The 17,835-nt window shown below is 43.1% G+C and overlaps 1 protein-coding gene across 1 annotated transcript in view; it reads left to right on the top strand.

Moving 5' to 3' along the window:
• The window catches only part of UNC5C (unc-5 homolog C (C. elegans)), a 263,351-nt gene that overhangs the window by 191,602 nt on the left and 53,914 nt on the right, over positions 1–17,835 (top strand). Inside the window, exon 4 of the mRNA XM_010586171.1 lies at positions 9,762–9,865. Within this exon, the coding sequence (XP_010584473.1) occupies positions 9,762–9,865 (104 nt within the window). The remainder of the gene's footprint in view (positions 1–9,761; positions 9,866–17,835) is intronic.

The raw sequence follows: 17,835 nt of genomic DNA, 5'->3' as shown, positions 1-17,835 counted from the left end.
TATTTAACAGTGTCTCGCCTTTTCACTCCTGGACCATGAGTATGCTATGAAATCACTCCCTTCTGTGCAGGATGTTTCTGAAAAGGAGCTTTTTTCCTATTTCATGGAATTCATCTTCCTGCAGCTTTGGCCTCCCCATGAGAACAGAGCTGAGCATTTCATCCTCTTAAATTAGCAGATTTGTTGGGATTAATTTTCACTTTTCCATTCTAGATACCTCAGTAACCAACAAAGTACAGACACCTAATGTATATCTTGGTGAGGCTGGAAAGATACAATAATTTTCTGAGATATGGGGCTATGAAAGTGCTAAAATGCATTTCCTATTTATTCACACATTTCCTATTTATTCTAGGCACATCCTATCAGGAGCACTAGGAGTCACTAATATGCTTTGATACAGTTTTTTTGCTCAATTAAAAATATGTCACTTTTGTGGAGGGAGGGAGGAAGGATGGGGGTTGGGTAGCTTTACCTTTAACTGAAAAAACCCAAGCCCAATATAAAGTTTTAATGTGAATTTTATGTAACAAGACTGATGTCATTGAACAGATAAAACCTAACAGGGCAAAATTCCTGTTAAAAGGATGAATGAGGTCTGAGCCTGTGTAACTGAGAGTAGAGTTAAACCCACTGGAAAATACATCTGATAAAGACTAAACAATAGCTGCAGGATTTGACCTAATTTTTAGACCAGATAATAAAGGGGTGGCTAAGACAAATTGCTTTGAGCCCATGTGCATAGAGCAACCTCACTTTTCATTTGCTCCAGTGTGGTGTTGCTGTAGCCTCACTGACTTCATGATGTTAACCCATGCTGTCTTTGAGAAAATATAGTAAGAATATAAAACCTAAATCTGCTGTCAGGTTTTGAGTTTGTTGAAAACCTATAAGAAGATAGCAGCTTTCTCTGTAATTTCTGTTACCCGATCTTTTTTGGTGTAATGAATGTGGATAGTCTCTTCTTTTCCTTTATTCTTTATCTTAAAATCAGAATTTAAAAAAAAAAAAAATCATTTTAAAAAGCCTTGATGTAGTAAGGGTCTGTGCTTGTTAATCTTTTGTATAATTTGATACTACTTTCCTATGTACTTATCTAAAAGCCTTTTTTCCCCCAGACTTTTTTTCAAAGGAATGTAGCTAATATATGCATGTCAGATACTGTATACTGATAAGATAAATGCAATATAAAAGAGTAGACCAGTTCATCTGATGGTTTATCTCCACCTACAAGGGGTATGCAGTCGTACAAAGAAACAGATATGAAAAAAAATCACAGATTCTTTACTGACGCTTGGTTATCTCACCTTTTAGTACTGGGGCCCATGCTCCACGTTACATTGCTGCAGTGCCTTTCTTCCCTCTCTTCACACACCTAATCCAAGCAATGCTGTGAGAACATGTTTCTGTACCCACAAAAGCATTACAGCACATTGCAATAGATACAAAGTTGGGTGGATGTTGAGATCAGGAGAGCGAGCTGGGAAGACTTAACTTAAAAATTTTAATAGGAAGGTACGTCTAGGGTATGCAGTATTAAAAAATAATCCAAAAATGTGTTTTGTGCACTTTGATAAGTGTGTATGAGAGTTAGCAGAGATAGGACCTTAAGTCCTTCCTTGTGTACCATTTAAGTTACTACTGATGTCTGCTGCTTGTCATTAATAAAGGGATAATGAAAACACGTGCTCTTGAGCCGAGATTACTGAAGAGAGAACGGCAGATCACAGAAAGGGCAGCAGAGAAGTTAACTGAGCATTTAACATATTTGATACTACCACTCTGCTTTTGCTCCTGACAGGCATTTTTCTGTACCGCTTCCCCAGTTAACAGGCATGACTGACTCCCAAACTTAAGGATGCAGTTGCAACAGTAATGAATACAAATCACATCATTGCTTTGTAATAAAGAGCTAAGACTTTATAAATTAAGATGGACTTGACTTGACTGTTAGCGTTGCTTAAAAAAACCAAAGGAAACCCCTTTAATGAATTTATAAGAGTTGAATCCCTCAGTAGGAGCCTTGAGAATATCCTACCTACACTGTCATGCCTAAGAAATTATCATCTTTCAGTAGAGTCTGCTTAGTGCCTGATGGTGAAACATAGATGCAGCCAGGAAGTTAACAAAATTTTGTGTATATTTTGGTAATGACCAGACAGCTGTGTGAGTCAGATTAGTGTATCAGAAGAGCAACTACAACAAAATATCACATCTATACAAATTATTGTCTGTTTCAGTGTTTCAGTGTGTTGTAAATTCAATTCTACATATGAATTGCAATGTACACCTGATGTTTCTAATGTCTATATTTAGTACCTTTAGTATATCGGTCATCTAAAAAGGCACTTGTTGAAGTTAGTCATTTGAACTTTACATTTAGATTTATTTGAAAAGGAAGAACTTTGGATTCCATCTTCAGTCACCAAATAACATAATGAATAGAATTAAGTTTATAAGTTACCTTGCAGGATAAGTTTACAAAGAAAACCAAGAAATATCGAGCTATCAGGTAAAAATATAAGAGGAGGAGAATAGTGCAATCGATGTACACCTGGGAACCCATCTGCTCGGTGAATTCTTGATAAAGTTTTCTTGCTTATATTTTTTACAGTTGTATCAATACCAACTGTGTTGAGTGGGTCATTCTTCATTATAAGCATAACCCACATGGAAGCTGTGTTGCAAAGGAGTGTTTTGTCTTACCAGCGCCTGGCTGAACTAGCTTAGAGCTGAAGAAAGAAGGGGAAAAATTGTTTTTTCTGCAGACATGCAGGCGGTGAGTCTCCGAGGAGTCATCAGGCTGCAGCATTATCCCCAACTGGCTGAAGATGCCATCAGCAGAATGAGGGGCTGGCAGGTGTGCACCTCCCATTTGCTCAGACTGTAAATACGTAGGGAATAAAACAGGAGAGAAGGTCCTGGGCTCAGGCAAAATGTCGTGCAGATTGTAGCCTGGCAAGCAAAGGATGCTCCTCACCTCATTCCGTGCCTCAGGTTAGCAGATGTAGCAGCCTGCATCTCCAAAACATGTTGTGCACTTCCAAGAACTCTGCTTCAGTTCCATCAGCTGCTTAGCTGTGAAAGCTGGTGCTACTTCTTGGCTGCATGGCATAACAGCATGAGGTCTCGCTCCCTGGGCTGCCACAGGGCTGCGGACAAGCTCAGCCCAAGCCATGGGCTGCCAGGCATCTTTGTAAAGGGGGAAGCTCCACCGTCCCTGATGTTCCTCTCCAGGCTCAGAAGGTGTCTGAGTCAGCCTCGTGGTGCGGCGGCACTTGTCTTTAGGTTTGGCCAGGTGTGAAACAGCCCCTCCAGGGAAGGAAAGGGTGGCACAGAGTTGTGTATTGAGCATAAAGACAGGGTTTCGAGGTGTCAACTTATTTCCTCTGTCCTCAGCTCCAGCTGCTAACGCTTGGGCCGGCTGAGAGCACAGTCCTGTCCAGCCGTGATCTCATCCTGTGAGCAGCAGCGCACTGAAGGAGGGCAGGAGGCTTTGATCAACACCCGGCGTGCAGCTGATACAGCAGGGGACTCGGCAGGACGAGGCACCACTCTTACAAAAGCAATTGATAGAGGTTTCAGAGGGAACCCCTGGGTTACAGACTGATGACACTCCTGTGACTGTCTCAGTGGAAATCTGGTTTGATCTAATTAACAACAGAGAGCTGGAACCACACAAGGACAAAATAAAAAAAAAAAAAGAGGTTTTTTTGTACCTAACCTTTCCATTACTACCCACCGGTGTGATTGATCCCTGCGCAAAGGTCGTAGACTCAGCTGTGAACAGAAAAGAGAGGCCAAAGTATGCCTGATAGCACACGGTTTCTCACATTTCGAATTGCAGTTCAGTCTCTAGTGCCTTTTTTGCAGAAAAGACTTCTCTTAACTCCACCTGCATTGTGGAAAGTGATGGAAGAGGAACAAGCCAGTTTTACAATGTTAGTCATGTTTCTCTAACTCAGCATCAGTCATCCAAGTTTGGGAATAAATGCAGTGAGATATGTTTTAACAAGCACGTGGATCCTCTTTCATTTTGTAGAATGTCAGTGGCATTTTCCCACTGTTTTTCCACAATTATTTTTCTGTTTGGGTATTTCTTATTTGGTAAAATTAAAACAGCATTGAACCTTGCCTCTTGAGAACTCTCAATGGTAGGAGGTAGACTTGAAGTGAAGAGCTTGGCTTCCTATTGATCCTATTGATACCTGCTGAATAATGGTTAAAATAATAACAAGCCATATTCCCTTTTTTTTCCAGTGTTTTAATTACATTTTTTGCTTATGACATGGTTGGTTGTCTATGGATGCCTGTATATACTTACCCGTATGAAGCAAGCTATCTTCTATATGGAAATATGTACTTCTTGTGAAGGTCTTTTCACATTCCTAAAACCTTATTCCTCTGAAAGCACACCCCAAATGTACTTCTCTCAATGGGCATAGTTAATATGAAAGTTGGATAGAAGATAATGTGGTTTTTCTTTTTCCGCTCTTAAAGCTTACTCATTTTTTGAATTGTTTGTTATAGAAGGAAAGTTGACGTTGGAGTTACTAGAAGGAGCACAGAGTCTTTAAGGTCTACCAAGGGCAGAAATCCATCTTTCCCTGACAGTAATGCTGCATTGTTCTGTTCATTTCTGGTTTACATCTAATTCCTGGCTGACAAGTGTCCGTTTTTCATGCTCATTCATTAGTCACCCTTGCATTAGCACTGCCTTGAAGGTGTCTGGTCTGCCTCTTATCACATTTCTCAGAAATGATAAAAGATATCCTTAAAGTTTTACCCACCCACTCATCGCCGTAAAACCCAGAATAGCAGAGAGATAAAATACATTTGATTACGAAAAAAAGAATAGGATCATTCTTTGCTCTTTCTTAGAAGTTGACAGGTAGAAAAGGAAGTGGGGAAATGCCATGAATTCCTGTAGAAACTGTTACCTTTAGCAGATGAAAATTCAACTTCTGAGTGGTTTGTAAGCTAAAAATGCATTAAACGTAAAAGAAGGTCATTTAACAGTGCATCAAAATTAAGATCTAATGCCCCTCTCCCCCAAAAGTGTAGCGCTTCAGGAATAAAGCTAACAATGTGGTGTACACTGAGATTCTGATTTCCCATTATACTATTTCAGTTTTATGCTTGTGGAAATTCTCTCATTTCAATGCAGTTCTGAATGCAGCCATCTGTCCTTACCAGAGAAGGTTGTGCAGGAGTATTTCAGGAGTCTTGGAAGGAAGTCTCGTCTTAAGTATGCTGTAAATGTGCTACGATATATGCCACAAGAGCCCCCTCTGAATTTACTAAGACTACGCATTAGTAAAGAAAATAGAGTCTGGCTCACAGTGGAAGAGCAGAATTTTAATTCTTCTCCTTGGTTTCTTTTTACGAAGACAGCCTTGAAGGGAAGTTAGAAGCAGGGGGAAACACCTGATGGGGGTGCAGGCTGTCCCCTTGAGCCTGGTGGTGACATCCCCACCTGCAACTGGGTGAAATACGTGAGAGAGCTGGTGAGAAAAACAAGAGGGACCCTTCAGCATCACTGTCCACCAGGGCTCACTCCACTCCAGGAGAGATGAGCTGTGGCAGCAACATCACCTGTGTAAGAGCAAGAAGAGTATTGCTAACACAGACAATCAGGGATTATTCTACATTGCCAAAATAATAATGGAAAGAAAGTGCAACTGCCTTTCTCTTGTTTCTCTCCCTATTGAAGGTGAGGGTAGAGAAGGCTCTCTCTCAGCGTCACATTAGCAGGGCTGCTGCTGACCCGAGGCTTTAATAATTCACACTGCCTCTTCACAGACAAAGAGGTGCTGACCCAGAATGGATCAAATGTTTTATTGTTTTGCTTTTTCAGGCATATTTTCTGAAGATTGTTAAAACTTTTTTTTTTAAATGGGATGTATTTTATTCATCTTTTACCATTCTCTGGGAAAATGTATCCCTTCTGTCCTTGCTTGCAAGTAATAGTAACTTATATGACACTTTGAAAAAGTGAAAAATGTTATTGAAAATACTCTGCTTGGAAAAGATCCAAGGTCTCTCAGTAGATTAGCAAGCTCACCCACACCCCTTCAACAGTGTGAAGCTGCCATGATGACTATAATTGTTAAAAGGCAAAGGAAGCTGAAGATTGAAGAATTAGAAGGATGTTGTTGTTATGCACAGAAATCATAGCAAGGGCCATAGAACAAAAGCAGTCACTTCAAAACCCAGTGCTGTCCCAGCAGGGTGTTTTGTGATAGTTAGAGCAAGCGACAAAGTTGTTTGTCCGGGCCCTCCGCTTCTTCATCACTTAAAAAACCCACCTTGTTAACTTGTTTGTCTGTTACAACCAGGTAAAAGCTGTCCGTTTGTTAGGTAAAACCTGCCCTGCACAGCCACCATCTGTAGCTATTTGTAGGTGGCATGGCTGTAGCGGGAGGTGGTGGGTAGTTCTGGTGGCATAAAGCTGTGAACACGTGGGAGGGAGCCAACAGAATAGAGTATAAGAGATCCCAATCCTGTAAGTACACAATTATGTATTTTTCCCCCCCCACAAATTAGTATCATTTACTCAATAGTATCTAATGGCTCCTTTGAGAACTTTACTATTATGTCAAGGCCCCTACTTAGTGTATTTTTAGTTTGTGGATCACTGACCCGCTTGAATCCAACGGCGCCGTTAAAGCGTCCACACACAGCAAGGCTCTGTGGGTGGGGGGCAGCCAGGGAGGCCAGGGTCCCGCAGGGTTTGTCTCACCTGCGGCAGCCCCACTGCAACAGTTCCCAGGGAAAAGGGGCTGTTCATACCCAGCAATTCCAACTGTGGATAATAAAGAGGTTCAAGTGGGATTTTTTACTGTTATTGCACATTTCTGGACTAATGCTATTTACTTTTGTATGCACTAAAATTTGGGGGTCTTTTTAAAGGCAAGTGCTTTATAAGAGAGGTGATTATTGTGTACGTGACGCTATGGAGAACTTCAGAGCTCTATTAATGTTTCAGGAAGGTAGGCAGGACAGTAAATCAACGTGTCAATGAAAAAACTCAGATTATTATCTATCTAATCATCTGCCTCTACTGTCTTCATCCCTCCGTATCTGAACACCTGAAAGCTATTATTAATATACTATTTTTTACTGTGCTTATATGCTTCTATTACCAGCACAGTAACTTTCTCATTTATCCTCAGCCATGGTATTAGAGTGCAATACATTTGTTATAATTGTCTGCACCATGCACGTATGTGTACCTGCTAGATGCACTAAGGTGTACCTGTTGTGGAGGTAATTCTTTTCCTTTGGAAATACCTATGGAACTAGCAATCATATGATCATATGGGTACTGATAGCAATATAACACCAGTTACTTGCTAATTTAAAGCAAACTGCATTAACCTGGCATTATGTGTACCCAGGATACCTATCAAACCCACAGGATGTGTGAGGAACCTGGGCCAAAGGAAGAATGTCACATCCCGAGAAACCTACCAGCTCCTGAAAGAGCAGCTCATCTCTATGTTTAACATGCAGAAGTACAGCAAGCCAGAACTCAGCATTTTGTCCTTGGAATGACTCCCACTCACAGGGCACCTGGAGGTTTTTGGTTTTACTCAAATTGAGCCGTACAACCCGAATGTCCCCTGGTTAGCCTGTCAGAGAGGGTGGGATGAAGCTGGTGTGCTGGTGATGCTGGAGCTGGCAACATGGTGGGAGCTACGTACAGGCGTTGGAGACCGACCTAATCTGGCCAGTTGTCTTGCTGTGGTTGCTCTCACATGAACAAGCCTCGCTGGCCTGGAATAACTCCAGTGTGACAAGGATGCTGACAGGCACAGTCTGGTGAAGCTTGACATGTGATCCTAAGAAATGATCACTTCCAGATGTTTTCTTCTCCTCTTTGCCGTAAGTTATCCAGTGTTGTAGGTTAAAGCCCCGTTCACCAACAACTGAGGTTAAAATGGTGGATTTTCTAGTGAGGTAGCTGTGACATTGGCACGTGCTTCCTTTCGACAGAGGGTAAGCCCCAAACAAGCAGACGGCTGGAGGCGATAATTTCTTATATTGCCACAGTGAGACCTGCCAAAGCTTATCTTTCTGTGCCCTCAACTGTGGCCGTAAATCCCATCCCATCAGAGGGGCTTTCAGCATCCCTGCCCTGTGTGCCGCAGGGAGCAGGAATGCCAGCGATGGGGAGGGAGTGGGGTTTGGGGTTGCTCCTTTCATGCCTCTGGTGCAGGGGAAGAACAGAGATGCCTCAGTTTCACTAGGGAAATGCATGGGTTTAAGGACATTAGAAGTTTACCATGTTATCAGCTTAAGTTAAAATCAGCATCTCCAGCTATGACAGAGCTTTTCCATGGTACAATTAGGTTGACATTTAATTCCAGGTAGTGGAACAACTACACTTTCTTGATATAGGCTGAGACAGACGTCTCGTGCTATCTGAAGGTGAGTTTCAGAGAAGCTGATTTTGGTGGCAGACACCCCATCTCCTTTTCCATCTGTGCATTCGCCTGCCCCAGGTTTTGCCTTTTGGTAGTGCTGATGCAGGTCCTTGTGGGGTCAGCTGTAAATCAGATCTTAGACGTAATCTAGATAAAAAAATAATGCTTTGGGTGGTTTATTTGTAAACTGGTTCAATTCAGTGATCTGTTTTCCGGCACAGCTGCAGGTTATGGCTTCAAAAAAATGAAATATTTGGCTTTTAAGTTGTTCCCATATGACTTGTTTCGAATATGACACAAGTATTTGTGCAACCTCACCATAAGCTGGCATAGGGAACTGGTCTGACTTCAGAACAAACAGTAAAATAAAAATAACTTTTTTGCAAGGTTTTTTTTCAAGTCAGGTCAGCTCTCTGACGTGACTTTGAACATGGCCCCATGTCCATTTGCAGCAGGAACCAGCAGCAGGGAGAAATATCCCCAGTCACTACTGGGGCTGAATGCTCGGTTCTCCAAAACCCCATCCTCCCTGGCACAGCAGAGAAGGTCCCAGTCTGTGTCAGAAATATGGAGCCTGTGGTAAGGAGGGGACTTCTCAAGTCCATTTACCATGAACACAAAGATATTACAAAAGCATACAAAAAAGCCATAGTGCACAGCTGTCCAGTATGGTGAACTGGTCTGATGTTTGGAGGCGCATTCAGTGCCCTCTCTGCCTGGCACATTTCTGTGGTGCTGTACAGGGATCCAAACATGGTTCAGCTCCACATTACGATTCATATTATTATTATCTATTTAGTGCTACAGGGATAATGATAAGGTGAAGACAAATTAGCTAAAGCTGTAAAGTTAACGCTTATAAACTAAAAGTACATTAAATTGCAGCACGAGCACTTTCATCCATGAGTTTAAGGCAACTCAGCTTATGTGCTGTAGTTTTACGGATTTATTTAATTTTCCATAACTTTCTTTAGTACTTCACTGGCATAGTTTACCAAACGTAAGTTATCTGAAGAAGGGACTTGTTTCACTTTTTGTTCTGTGTCTGGACATGATCTTCCACAGTGAGGCCTTGGATCCTCGCTGGGTTCACATGCTCTACCGCAGTATAAATAATAAATCCACTATGAAACCTTTGACCACTTTATGTTGGAATGAAGTGAAAACATGTCCCAATCTTTTTTTTAAATGCTTCACTTTTCAGGGAGCAGAAATGTTATTTTCTCTGTTTAGAAAGATCGTTCGCATTAATGCAGTATGGCAATCAAATGTAATTTAAAGGACCAGCTATTAATACTATTAATTCTTTTGCTTCTCCTTCTCCCTCCCCAGATCTCCGGAAAACTTTTGAGCAGGAACCCTTGGGGAAAGAAGTGTCCCTGGAGCAAGAGGTCCTGCTCCAGTGCCGTCCTCCCGAAGGCATCCCAGTAGCCGAGGTGAGTAGCAACGGCAGTGTCCTGGCACTTGGACAGCCTAACTAAGGCGTGATCAGTGCCTAATGGTGCAGTGAGTTAGGGCATGGCATGATGAATGGGTGGTAATGGAGAGCTGACTGACTGCTGCTCGTAGACAAGATTGATTAGGAACTGATTCATAGCTTTGGATTATGGTGCCTTGCTGGGCAGAGCTGCAGGTGGTTTAGTTTCAGTTTTTTCTTCCCTTCCAAAATTCACAGCTATACCTGGCATCCATAGGACACATAGCTGGTAAAGCATATTAATACCAGCCTACTATCTTTCTTTTTCCTTTTAAAGCAAAAAAAAAAAAAAAAATTCACTTATTCTGAGAGGCACCTTTCAAGCATAGTGTAAAGGCATTTTAATTTTTAGTTTGCCAGATTATATTTCCCTCACATGTTTGTCCATGTGCTTGTGTGTGCATCAGCCGGCCAGCTCAGCACAAAAGGATGTGACATGGTCCAGTACAGGCTCCCAGGTGAAGCAGCATGAGGTGGGGGCAAGTAGGGGATGTGTCTGCCTAATAACCATCTTCAGGGGCTTATCTGCTTTTCTTACTGTCATTTAAGTAAACCTGGAGTGGGTAGCCTGCCCTCTACCTGGCAGGATAGAGTCTACCCTTCAGCAAAATCTGTGCCCACCAACAGCAGTGGGTGTCCCTGTGAATCGGAGCTTCCCTAACTGCAGTGGTAGCTCCAGCTTCAGACTCATTGCTCATGGGAGGGGGGTCTCTGAGTCACAGGGGAGCCTCTGAAATCCTAAATCTGCTGTGGCTGTTAAGAGAAAAATTGATTGTTAATGACGGTAATTCCCCTATCTGAATTCTCCTCGATTTTCTTCTGCCATGCACAGAAGAAACTGTTGCCAGTTTACATTAGGATAAGTTAGACTGTCATGGCTAAGTAGCAAAGTGGTTGTCACTCAGTGCTGATGACTGATTTCTCAGGAGATGAAGCTTAAATTGTTACCTCCCCATCTAACCCAAGTTTAGATTTAATCAGAATTGTAGAAACGTGTCCACAAACATCAGAAGGAATAATTAACATAGAAGATTTTTCCCATTTTCTTTTTCTGCAGGCTATTTTCTTTCCCTGTTAAGATCCCCAAAACTGTAAAGAGCATTTAGGTCTGCCAAGCCAGCTTGCTGACAACTGTAATATTAATCAGTTGGCTTTCCTCAGGAACTTAGCAGCAATTTTTTATTTTCCTTTCTGATGCTTCTTTGCATCAAATCTACTTGCCATTTTGCCATGACAGGAGTGTTTGCAATGGGATAAGTTGTTCAGGTGGTGCAGGGTAGTACTGGGGAACTTCATTACCTTTGCTAGAAACAGAGATTGATGATGATGGGTAGTTTGTTTGAATGCAGTGTTACAAGTGCCTCTGAAATTTCAGCAGCCAGTCCAGTTATTCCCTCGGAAACGTCTGTAATGCCTGGTCGGGCAGCTGGGATCCAAACAGCATGATGTAACACGATGCGTGGAAGTGATGTCTGAAAAGATCTTCTGTGAGCTGCTCTTATAATAATTGCACTTTTTCCTGCCTTCTAGTATCCTGGCTGATTCTGTCAGTAGCCGAGATTCATGACTGTACATTAACTGGCTCTGAATCTTATTTGTACCGTGGTCGGGGCAGACACCAATTAACACTTGGCAGGCTCAGAAATCGTATACTCCCTGTCTGACATTCAAAAGAACCATTCTCAATGTTGTTTTTTTTTCCTCTTCTGGCTTTTGAAGTCAGAAGAAGATCAAACACCCAGATTGGACAGCCGCCTAATACAGCCTCTTTGTAGATTCTTTCCAACACTATTAAAAGAACAAAGACCTGAACACTAATGAATATGAATACCTTAATGTGACACTTTATTACAGCCACTTGCTGAAGCTGGTAAGATAAATTTAAAAAAATGGAAAGATGAAAGGTAACTTGGTGGGTTGAAGGATTACATGATTATTTTAATTTAGAGATGAATGAGTTCTTTGTTTAAGAATTCGTTTATTTGTTCGGAGAAGTTTCTGATATGATGGTACAGGTAACTAAGTAAAAAAGGACTTGGGAGAAGGCAGGCAGCAGGCTGAGGCTATTTTCCATCTTGTTGAAAGACTGCTTTGATTCCACATAGCATAGGGTAATGCATATGCTGCAGCTGTGAGCAGCATTTCCAAATGCTTTGGTGAGCATGTACCTGAGACTCTTCCCACTCTGGGCAGTGTGTTTTGTTTTGGGTTTTTTTTCCACTTACTGGCTTCTGAAGTAGTCACTGGACTTAACACCAAAACAGAGGAAGAAAAGCTTACGCTGTGAAACTGTGCAAAATACACATTCATTGTAATGTAATGCTGGAATCCAGAGTCCCAGCATCTTCCCCTTGCTTTTTCTCTTTCATTTTATTCTCTCCCTTCTTTTTGTTTTTTTCCTGGTATTTCAAAGTGGTGAGAACAACCATGCTCAGGGATACATTCTGTCCTCTTTTCAGCAGCTGGGGAATTTAGTCTTATCATTCCCAGCATATTTAATTGCAGTTAACTGTGTCAAGCTCTTATGGATCAATGCTAGAGCAGATCTTACTATTACTGAAAAGCTGAACCGCACAGCAGCATAAAGCTGCTCCAAAGGACAAGAAGGACAAAGACAGAGATGGGCAAGCAAAGCTTTTAAGGCAGCACTTACCAGTCCCTCAGATCCACTAGGACATGATGAGCATTAGAGTAGGCTCAGGTTATGGCCACTAGAAAAAAAAAGCCTAAGATCCAAATAGAAGAAGGTGTGTTAAAATACACCAGCCTCCTGGCCTGAGGTCAAATCAAAGTACGTCTTGCTTGTTCAGTTGGGACAAAGTAAGGAACTGAGGGTTTGCTTGGTCTCTGGGAAAACCAGATCAGCTTCTCTGTGGCCATATACCCCTGCCCACAAGCCCCAACCAGCATCAGTGCCAGCTGCACCATGGCATGCCTCCCCACTCCCAGCTCTATAGCCAATATCAAGCTGAACCTACCTACAGGTTCTGAAACACCCGGGTAAATGTTCTGTCTTTTCCAGTTCATGGTCCAGGCAGGCAGCAGAAGGACCAGTACAAGCACTGTTACATTGGGGTTTCCACACATAGCTGAGGGGTGAAGGGGCAAACTCGCATATTGCTGCCGTGAAAAAAAAAAAAAAAAAAAAAAGATGTAAAAGCAAACACCCTGCCCTAGCTCCATGCTTCCCTGCCTTCTTCTTTTCCTCAGTGGGGAAGAATAAGATAAGGTGGTAGGATAAGCAGTTTGACCTGCCAGACTCGGCAGGAGCTGCTGGTGCTCAGTGGAAGTCAGACAGTTGCAGCTCCCCGGTGTCAACAGAAACATCCATTTCAATTCCACTCTCTTCTGTGCGTGCATTTTTTCAAACCTAACCTGAGAAGACAGGAAGGATCCCATTCCGCGACGCTCCAACAGTAATGGCAGAGTTATTAGCAATTAACCCCTTAGCTCATTTAATTTGTTCTTTGAAAGATGCCAGCACCGTATTGCACGTGATAAAATATAGTTAGAGACACCGAGTCACATCAAATTAGCTCATTGCGATAGGTTATAGATCAAAATATCAATGAGATGTAAGATTGGTTAATATGCCATAAGCTGCCAGATGAACTTTTGCATTGAAATGTATGATTTACGGTGCCTTTAACAGGGGGATAATTGCTTCTTTAATTATAATTGAGGTGTTTCACAGAGTAGTTTAATTGCAGAACAGGGTGTAATGTACAGTTTGGTGACCCAGTTGGGTTTAAAACTGGATGTGATATTTATCCACATTCATGGCTTTAATTAGGAACTAGAGCAAGGGGAAAAACATCCCTGAGTCAAGAGGCAGAGGAGGGTGTTTTGCCGAGTCAAGATGACTGTGACACAGAATTTATTCAGCTGCTCTTGCATGGGCAAAACCTGGTGGAAGCTGGGGACTTCTCCAAATAGGCAGCATCAGGTGGCTGCTCCATCTAATTGATTATTAATATGACTGCTGTTTGCTTTGTTTCATGAGAGCCACTTATGTTTTGCAGCAGTTATCCCTTAATTGGGAGTTCATGTGTATGCATTTCCATGCAGGTGTGTGTCTCCAAGGCAGTGTTTTATATTCCCAGCAGGAAAGTGAGCTCTAAGAGAGGCGAGTAGAGGAGTTTGTGGCCACAAATACTAATTAGCTGGGAAGTGACACTGTCTTTTGCAGTTGCCTTGCAATATACAGCAGAACTGCCTTTGGGTGCCAATGGGAGGAAGAGCAGGGAGGGGGGGGCGGTTTGTGTGCAGAAGGAGCACAGCCCAAACTGAACGAGGACTGCTCATTCATTTTGCCCTGGAAAGCCATTGGTAAGGTCTGGCAATGCAGGCCTGTCCTTCTCCAAAAGTACAGGATAACACTCCCTGTAATTGTCAGTGTCTGGTCCCACACATTTCTGTTCTTTTTTACATACTTTTTACACCCCAGTCTGCTGGTGGGTGGTCAGATCACTCTTTTGAGAAGCATGAGAGATAGGTTACACCCCCTGCTTGAGGCTAGGCTTGCATTTGGGTCTTGTGCTTTCCTGGGCAATACGCTGACTACTAGCTTCTGAGTTTTTTGAGACCTGAATTTTCTATGGGATCCACCCCTATACTTTTCCTTTCTAGTGCAGTTCCATTGATGCTGATGTAAGTGAGGGCAGAGCATGCTCCTAAGTGAATCAAGTTGCTGTATGATCGGAACTGACAACAGGCAAGGATGATCTGTGGGACTGGAGAAGGGTCAGGTTTCCAGTTCCTCCATAAAATATCACAAAGGGAGGTTTTTTACAAGAGCATTGACATGAACCCTGCTAGCTTATCCTCTCTACAACTTGATTTTTGCAGTGAAGATGGCCCTGGGATGCAGGTTTTAGCTAACACAAACTACGTCTCCTCTTCAGGCTGTACTCAGAAAGAGCAGCATTTTACCTTACGCATATTTTTGGAAGATACGCAATGTGGAGGACAGATTTAGCTGCATTTTTTTATGAGGTAGATGAACATACCTCTCAACTTTCCCCTTAGAGAAGATAGCTCTTCATCCTGGAGATACTATTCTGTATGCCTACAAGATTAGTCCATCAGGTCCTACTTTGACACTGATTGATTCTTTCTCCCTATAGCCAACAGGCCTTGTAGTGCCTGAAGTGTGAGAGTTACCTCCAGCAGGGCTTTGCAGAGCCCCCAGTTCTTCACTCGAGTTGTTTGATCAGGTTTTGCTGGGTTTTGCTCAGGAATTTGCATGTGCTTCTAGAGCTGATGCGTTTCTTTCACTAAAAAGTGTAACCTGGAAAAAATCCTGTATGCCTTTTAAAACTGGTAGGAGGAGTTGCCTGTATGACAACAGGCACTATGCAGCTTTCAGGGAGAATGAGAAAGGGGCTGTCCTCAGGGACTGCAGCCACCCCCAACATCCTGTTCCCTTATTGAATTTAATGGTCCTGAAAAGCATATAGTTCTGTGCTGTGAAGAATGAGAACCATCTACCCATCCAACCAAAGAACCACAGATGTCACATTGTTAACTTATTTAAAGTTGTCTCCAAACAGACCCCTCCCAGTTGCTTCAGGGACTGGGGAGTCCACATGCCCCTGTAGTGCCAAAAGTGCCAACCAACACATGTGAGCAATGGGACCTCCAGCTCAAGCCCCTCTTTCAGGTGGGAAAGGAAGCCCAGCAACTCCTGGTGGCCACATGGCAGCCGCTGTGGTTTTCGGTTAATAATGCCATGATCTGTATTTGAAATTGAGGCTCTATGAAACAAAGTATTCCACCTGCTGCTACCAGTCCACCTCAGCCTTTGAAGTTTCTTTTGTGAGACTTCACTTCCCCATTGTGCATAAAGCGAAGCTGTAATAGGGCAGAGACACCCAGCAGCTGTATGTACACCCTGTGTAGATTTTAGTACTCAAGCAGAAAGCTAGATATGTGTGCAATTAAGGAAGTGTTTCCACAGCCAGAACACAACTTCCCCTTACTGGCAGCAGAAGCACGGTGGCAGCAACTGAACAAAATGTCATGGTGGTTTGCATTTGCTGTCTCATTCTCAATATGTGTTTTGCAGTCTCTCATAGCTGTAATTTCAGCCTCTTTGGAGACCACCCTTTTTTAATTTTCTTTTTTTTTAACCTTAAATGGGTACAAAATCTATTTCCAGCAGGTAGTACATGGAGGACAGCATCCTCTTCAGCAGGCAGTTGCTGGGATTAAAGCATACATTTGAAACCAAATCCAAAAATCAAATAACATTCTTCAAAGAGGCACTCAAGTCTCAAGGTACTTGAAATAGCTGCTGGCTCAATAGCCCGTATGAAAACTGCTGAAGTTTTCTTAGTCTCACTAGGGCGTCTTGTACTGTGTCCAAATCAGTAGTTAGCTTCGCAAATGTTTTATTCTTACTGGCGTGTGTATGTGTGCCCTTACTATCAATATGATATGGGATGTGTGTCTGTTGTTACAATTCAGGTGAAGCAGGGGAGCTGTGATTTCCCTGTGGCTGTTGGAGGCAATGTGAGCTCAGCAGGGACTGCGGCAAGGCAAGTGGTGCCACCATGACTGGTCGGCACGGCTGCGGAGAACACCAGCTGCAATGCCGGCATGGTCAGGGGACCAGATGGAAAGTGATCCTGCCATGTCAGCCAGGCATGGGGAAGGCAGGAGTGCAATGGTCTCACCGCCCAGAATGCTGAATTGCCTTTTATCGAGGGAAATCTCTTGCTGCTCCCAGCTGTTTGCATCTTGTTTCTTCTGGAGAATTGCACCGGACGGCTTTGCCTGTGTCGAGAAGGTAGAAGGTTTGCTGTTTTCGGCAGGTGCTCCCCACTCTGAAGATGACTCTAGGGCAGGTTGGTGCAGAGGAGGCAATGAGAGACCAGGATCCAGGACTCATACCCTGCTGGCTTTCCTCTCGAGACCGTGAGAGGTGTAAGGAACGACTCATATGATCAGGAGGGGAGGACCTGGATGAGCTCTTATCCCGTTTCCATTCTTGGTTTTCTTTTGGAGCAGATGTGCTTCTGCTCTACCAGTTTCTAAAACAGTCATGCATATGCAAGTGTGCCAAGAGTTTTAAGTGTCTAGTAATGCTAGTTACTTGTATGGCTAAATTTGTGTCAGCAATTAGCTTCTGTAATAGGTTTTCCTGCGTATGTAATCGCTTCTGTGATTTATGTTCCCTGTGTTCATTTAGTCTGCACAGAAGCCTGGCCCAGCTTTGCAAGTCTTAGTCTCTGCGTGTGCTGCCTTATTTCAGGCTGCTGCTGGAAACACCCTGCAGCAGCACAGATCTGGCTGCAGCTCCAAGGTATAGCCAGGTTGGTGATTGCAGGTTTTCTGTTATTGCCGATGGTCTCGCTTTTCATGTTGGGTGGCATGTGGCAGGTTCCCTCTGTTAATTAGAACAAATGTGCCAATTATGTTAATGTATCTCCCGATACCAATCAGTGAATAATTAGAGACAACACATCTGTCTCTCACCGGGGAGTGGGATGACAGAAAAGACACTACAAGGTATGTTGCTCTAAATTACAGCCGCCTTGGATCGTGTGGTTCCTCAGCTGATTATGGGGAGGGCTCAGACTCATGACAGGCTTGCCAGCATGTTAGCAGCACTGGACGTGCAGATCCAGCACAGCTGGTAGGAGCCGTGTGCCTCACTGCTCCCCAGATTGCATCCTGAGCACTAAGGAGCTCTGACCAAAAGGTAGCTGACTTCAGGTGTGCTCCAGCCTCTCAGCATCCACAGTTGCTGCGGGTCAGGATTTCATTCACTGCACTCACACCTTTACAGAGGGGCCTTTTCTGGCTAGTCAGTTTGCAAAAATATAACAAAAATGTCTTGAGTGGAAAACCAAAAAAAATGAAATGGGGATTTCATGCCTGCTTTGTTCCATGGGCCTGGTATGTAAGAAAAAACAGTTGCACTTT

Source organism: Haliaeetus leucocephalus, unplaced genomic scaffold (genome assembly GCF_000737465.1).
Source record: "Haliaeetus leucocephalus isolate CR32 unplaced genomic scaffold, Haliaeetus_leucocephalus-4.0 Scaffold140, whole genome shotgun sequence".
Taxonomy (NCBI): Eukaryota; Metazoa; Chordata; class Aves; order Accipitriformes; family Accipitridae; genus Haliaeetus; species Haliaeetus leucocephalus.
Note: the sequence above shows the minus strand (reverse complement) of the source record. Positions and strands in the feature narration are given on the sequence as shown.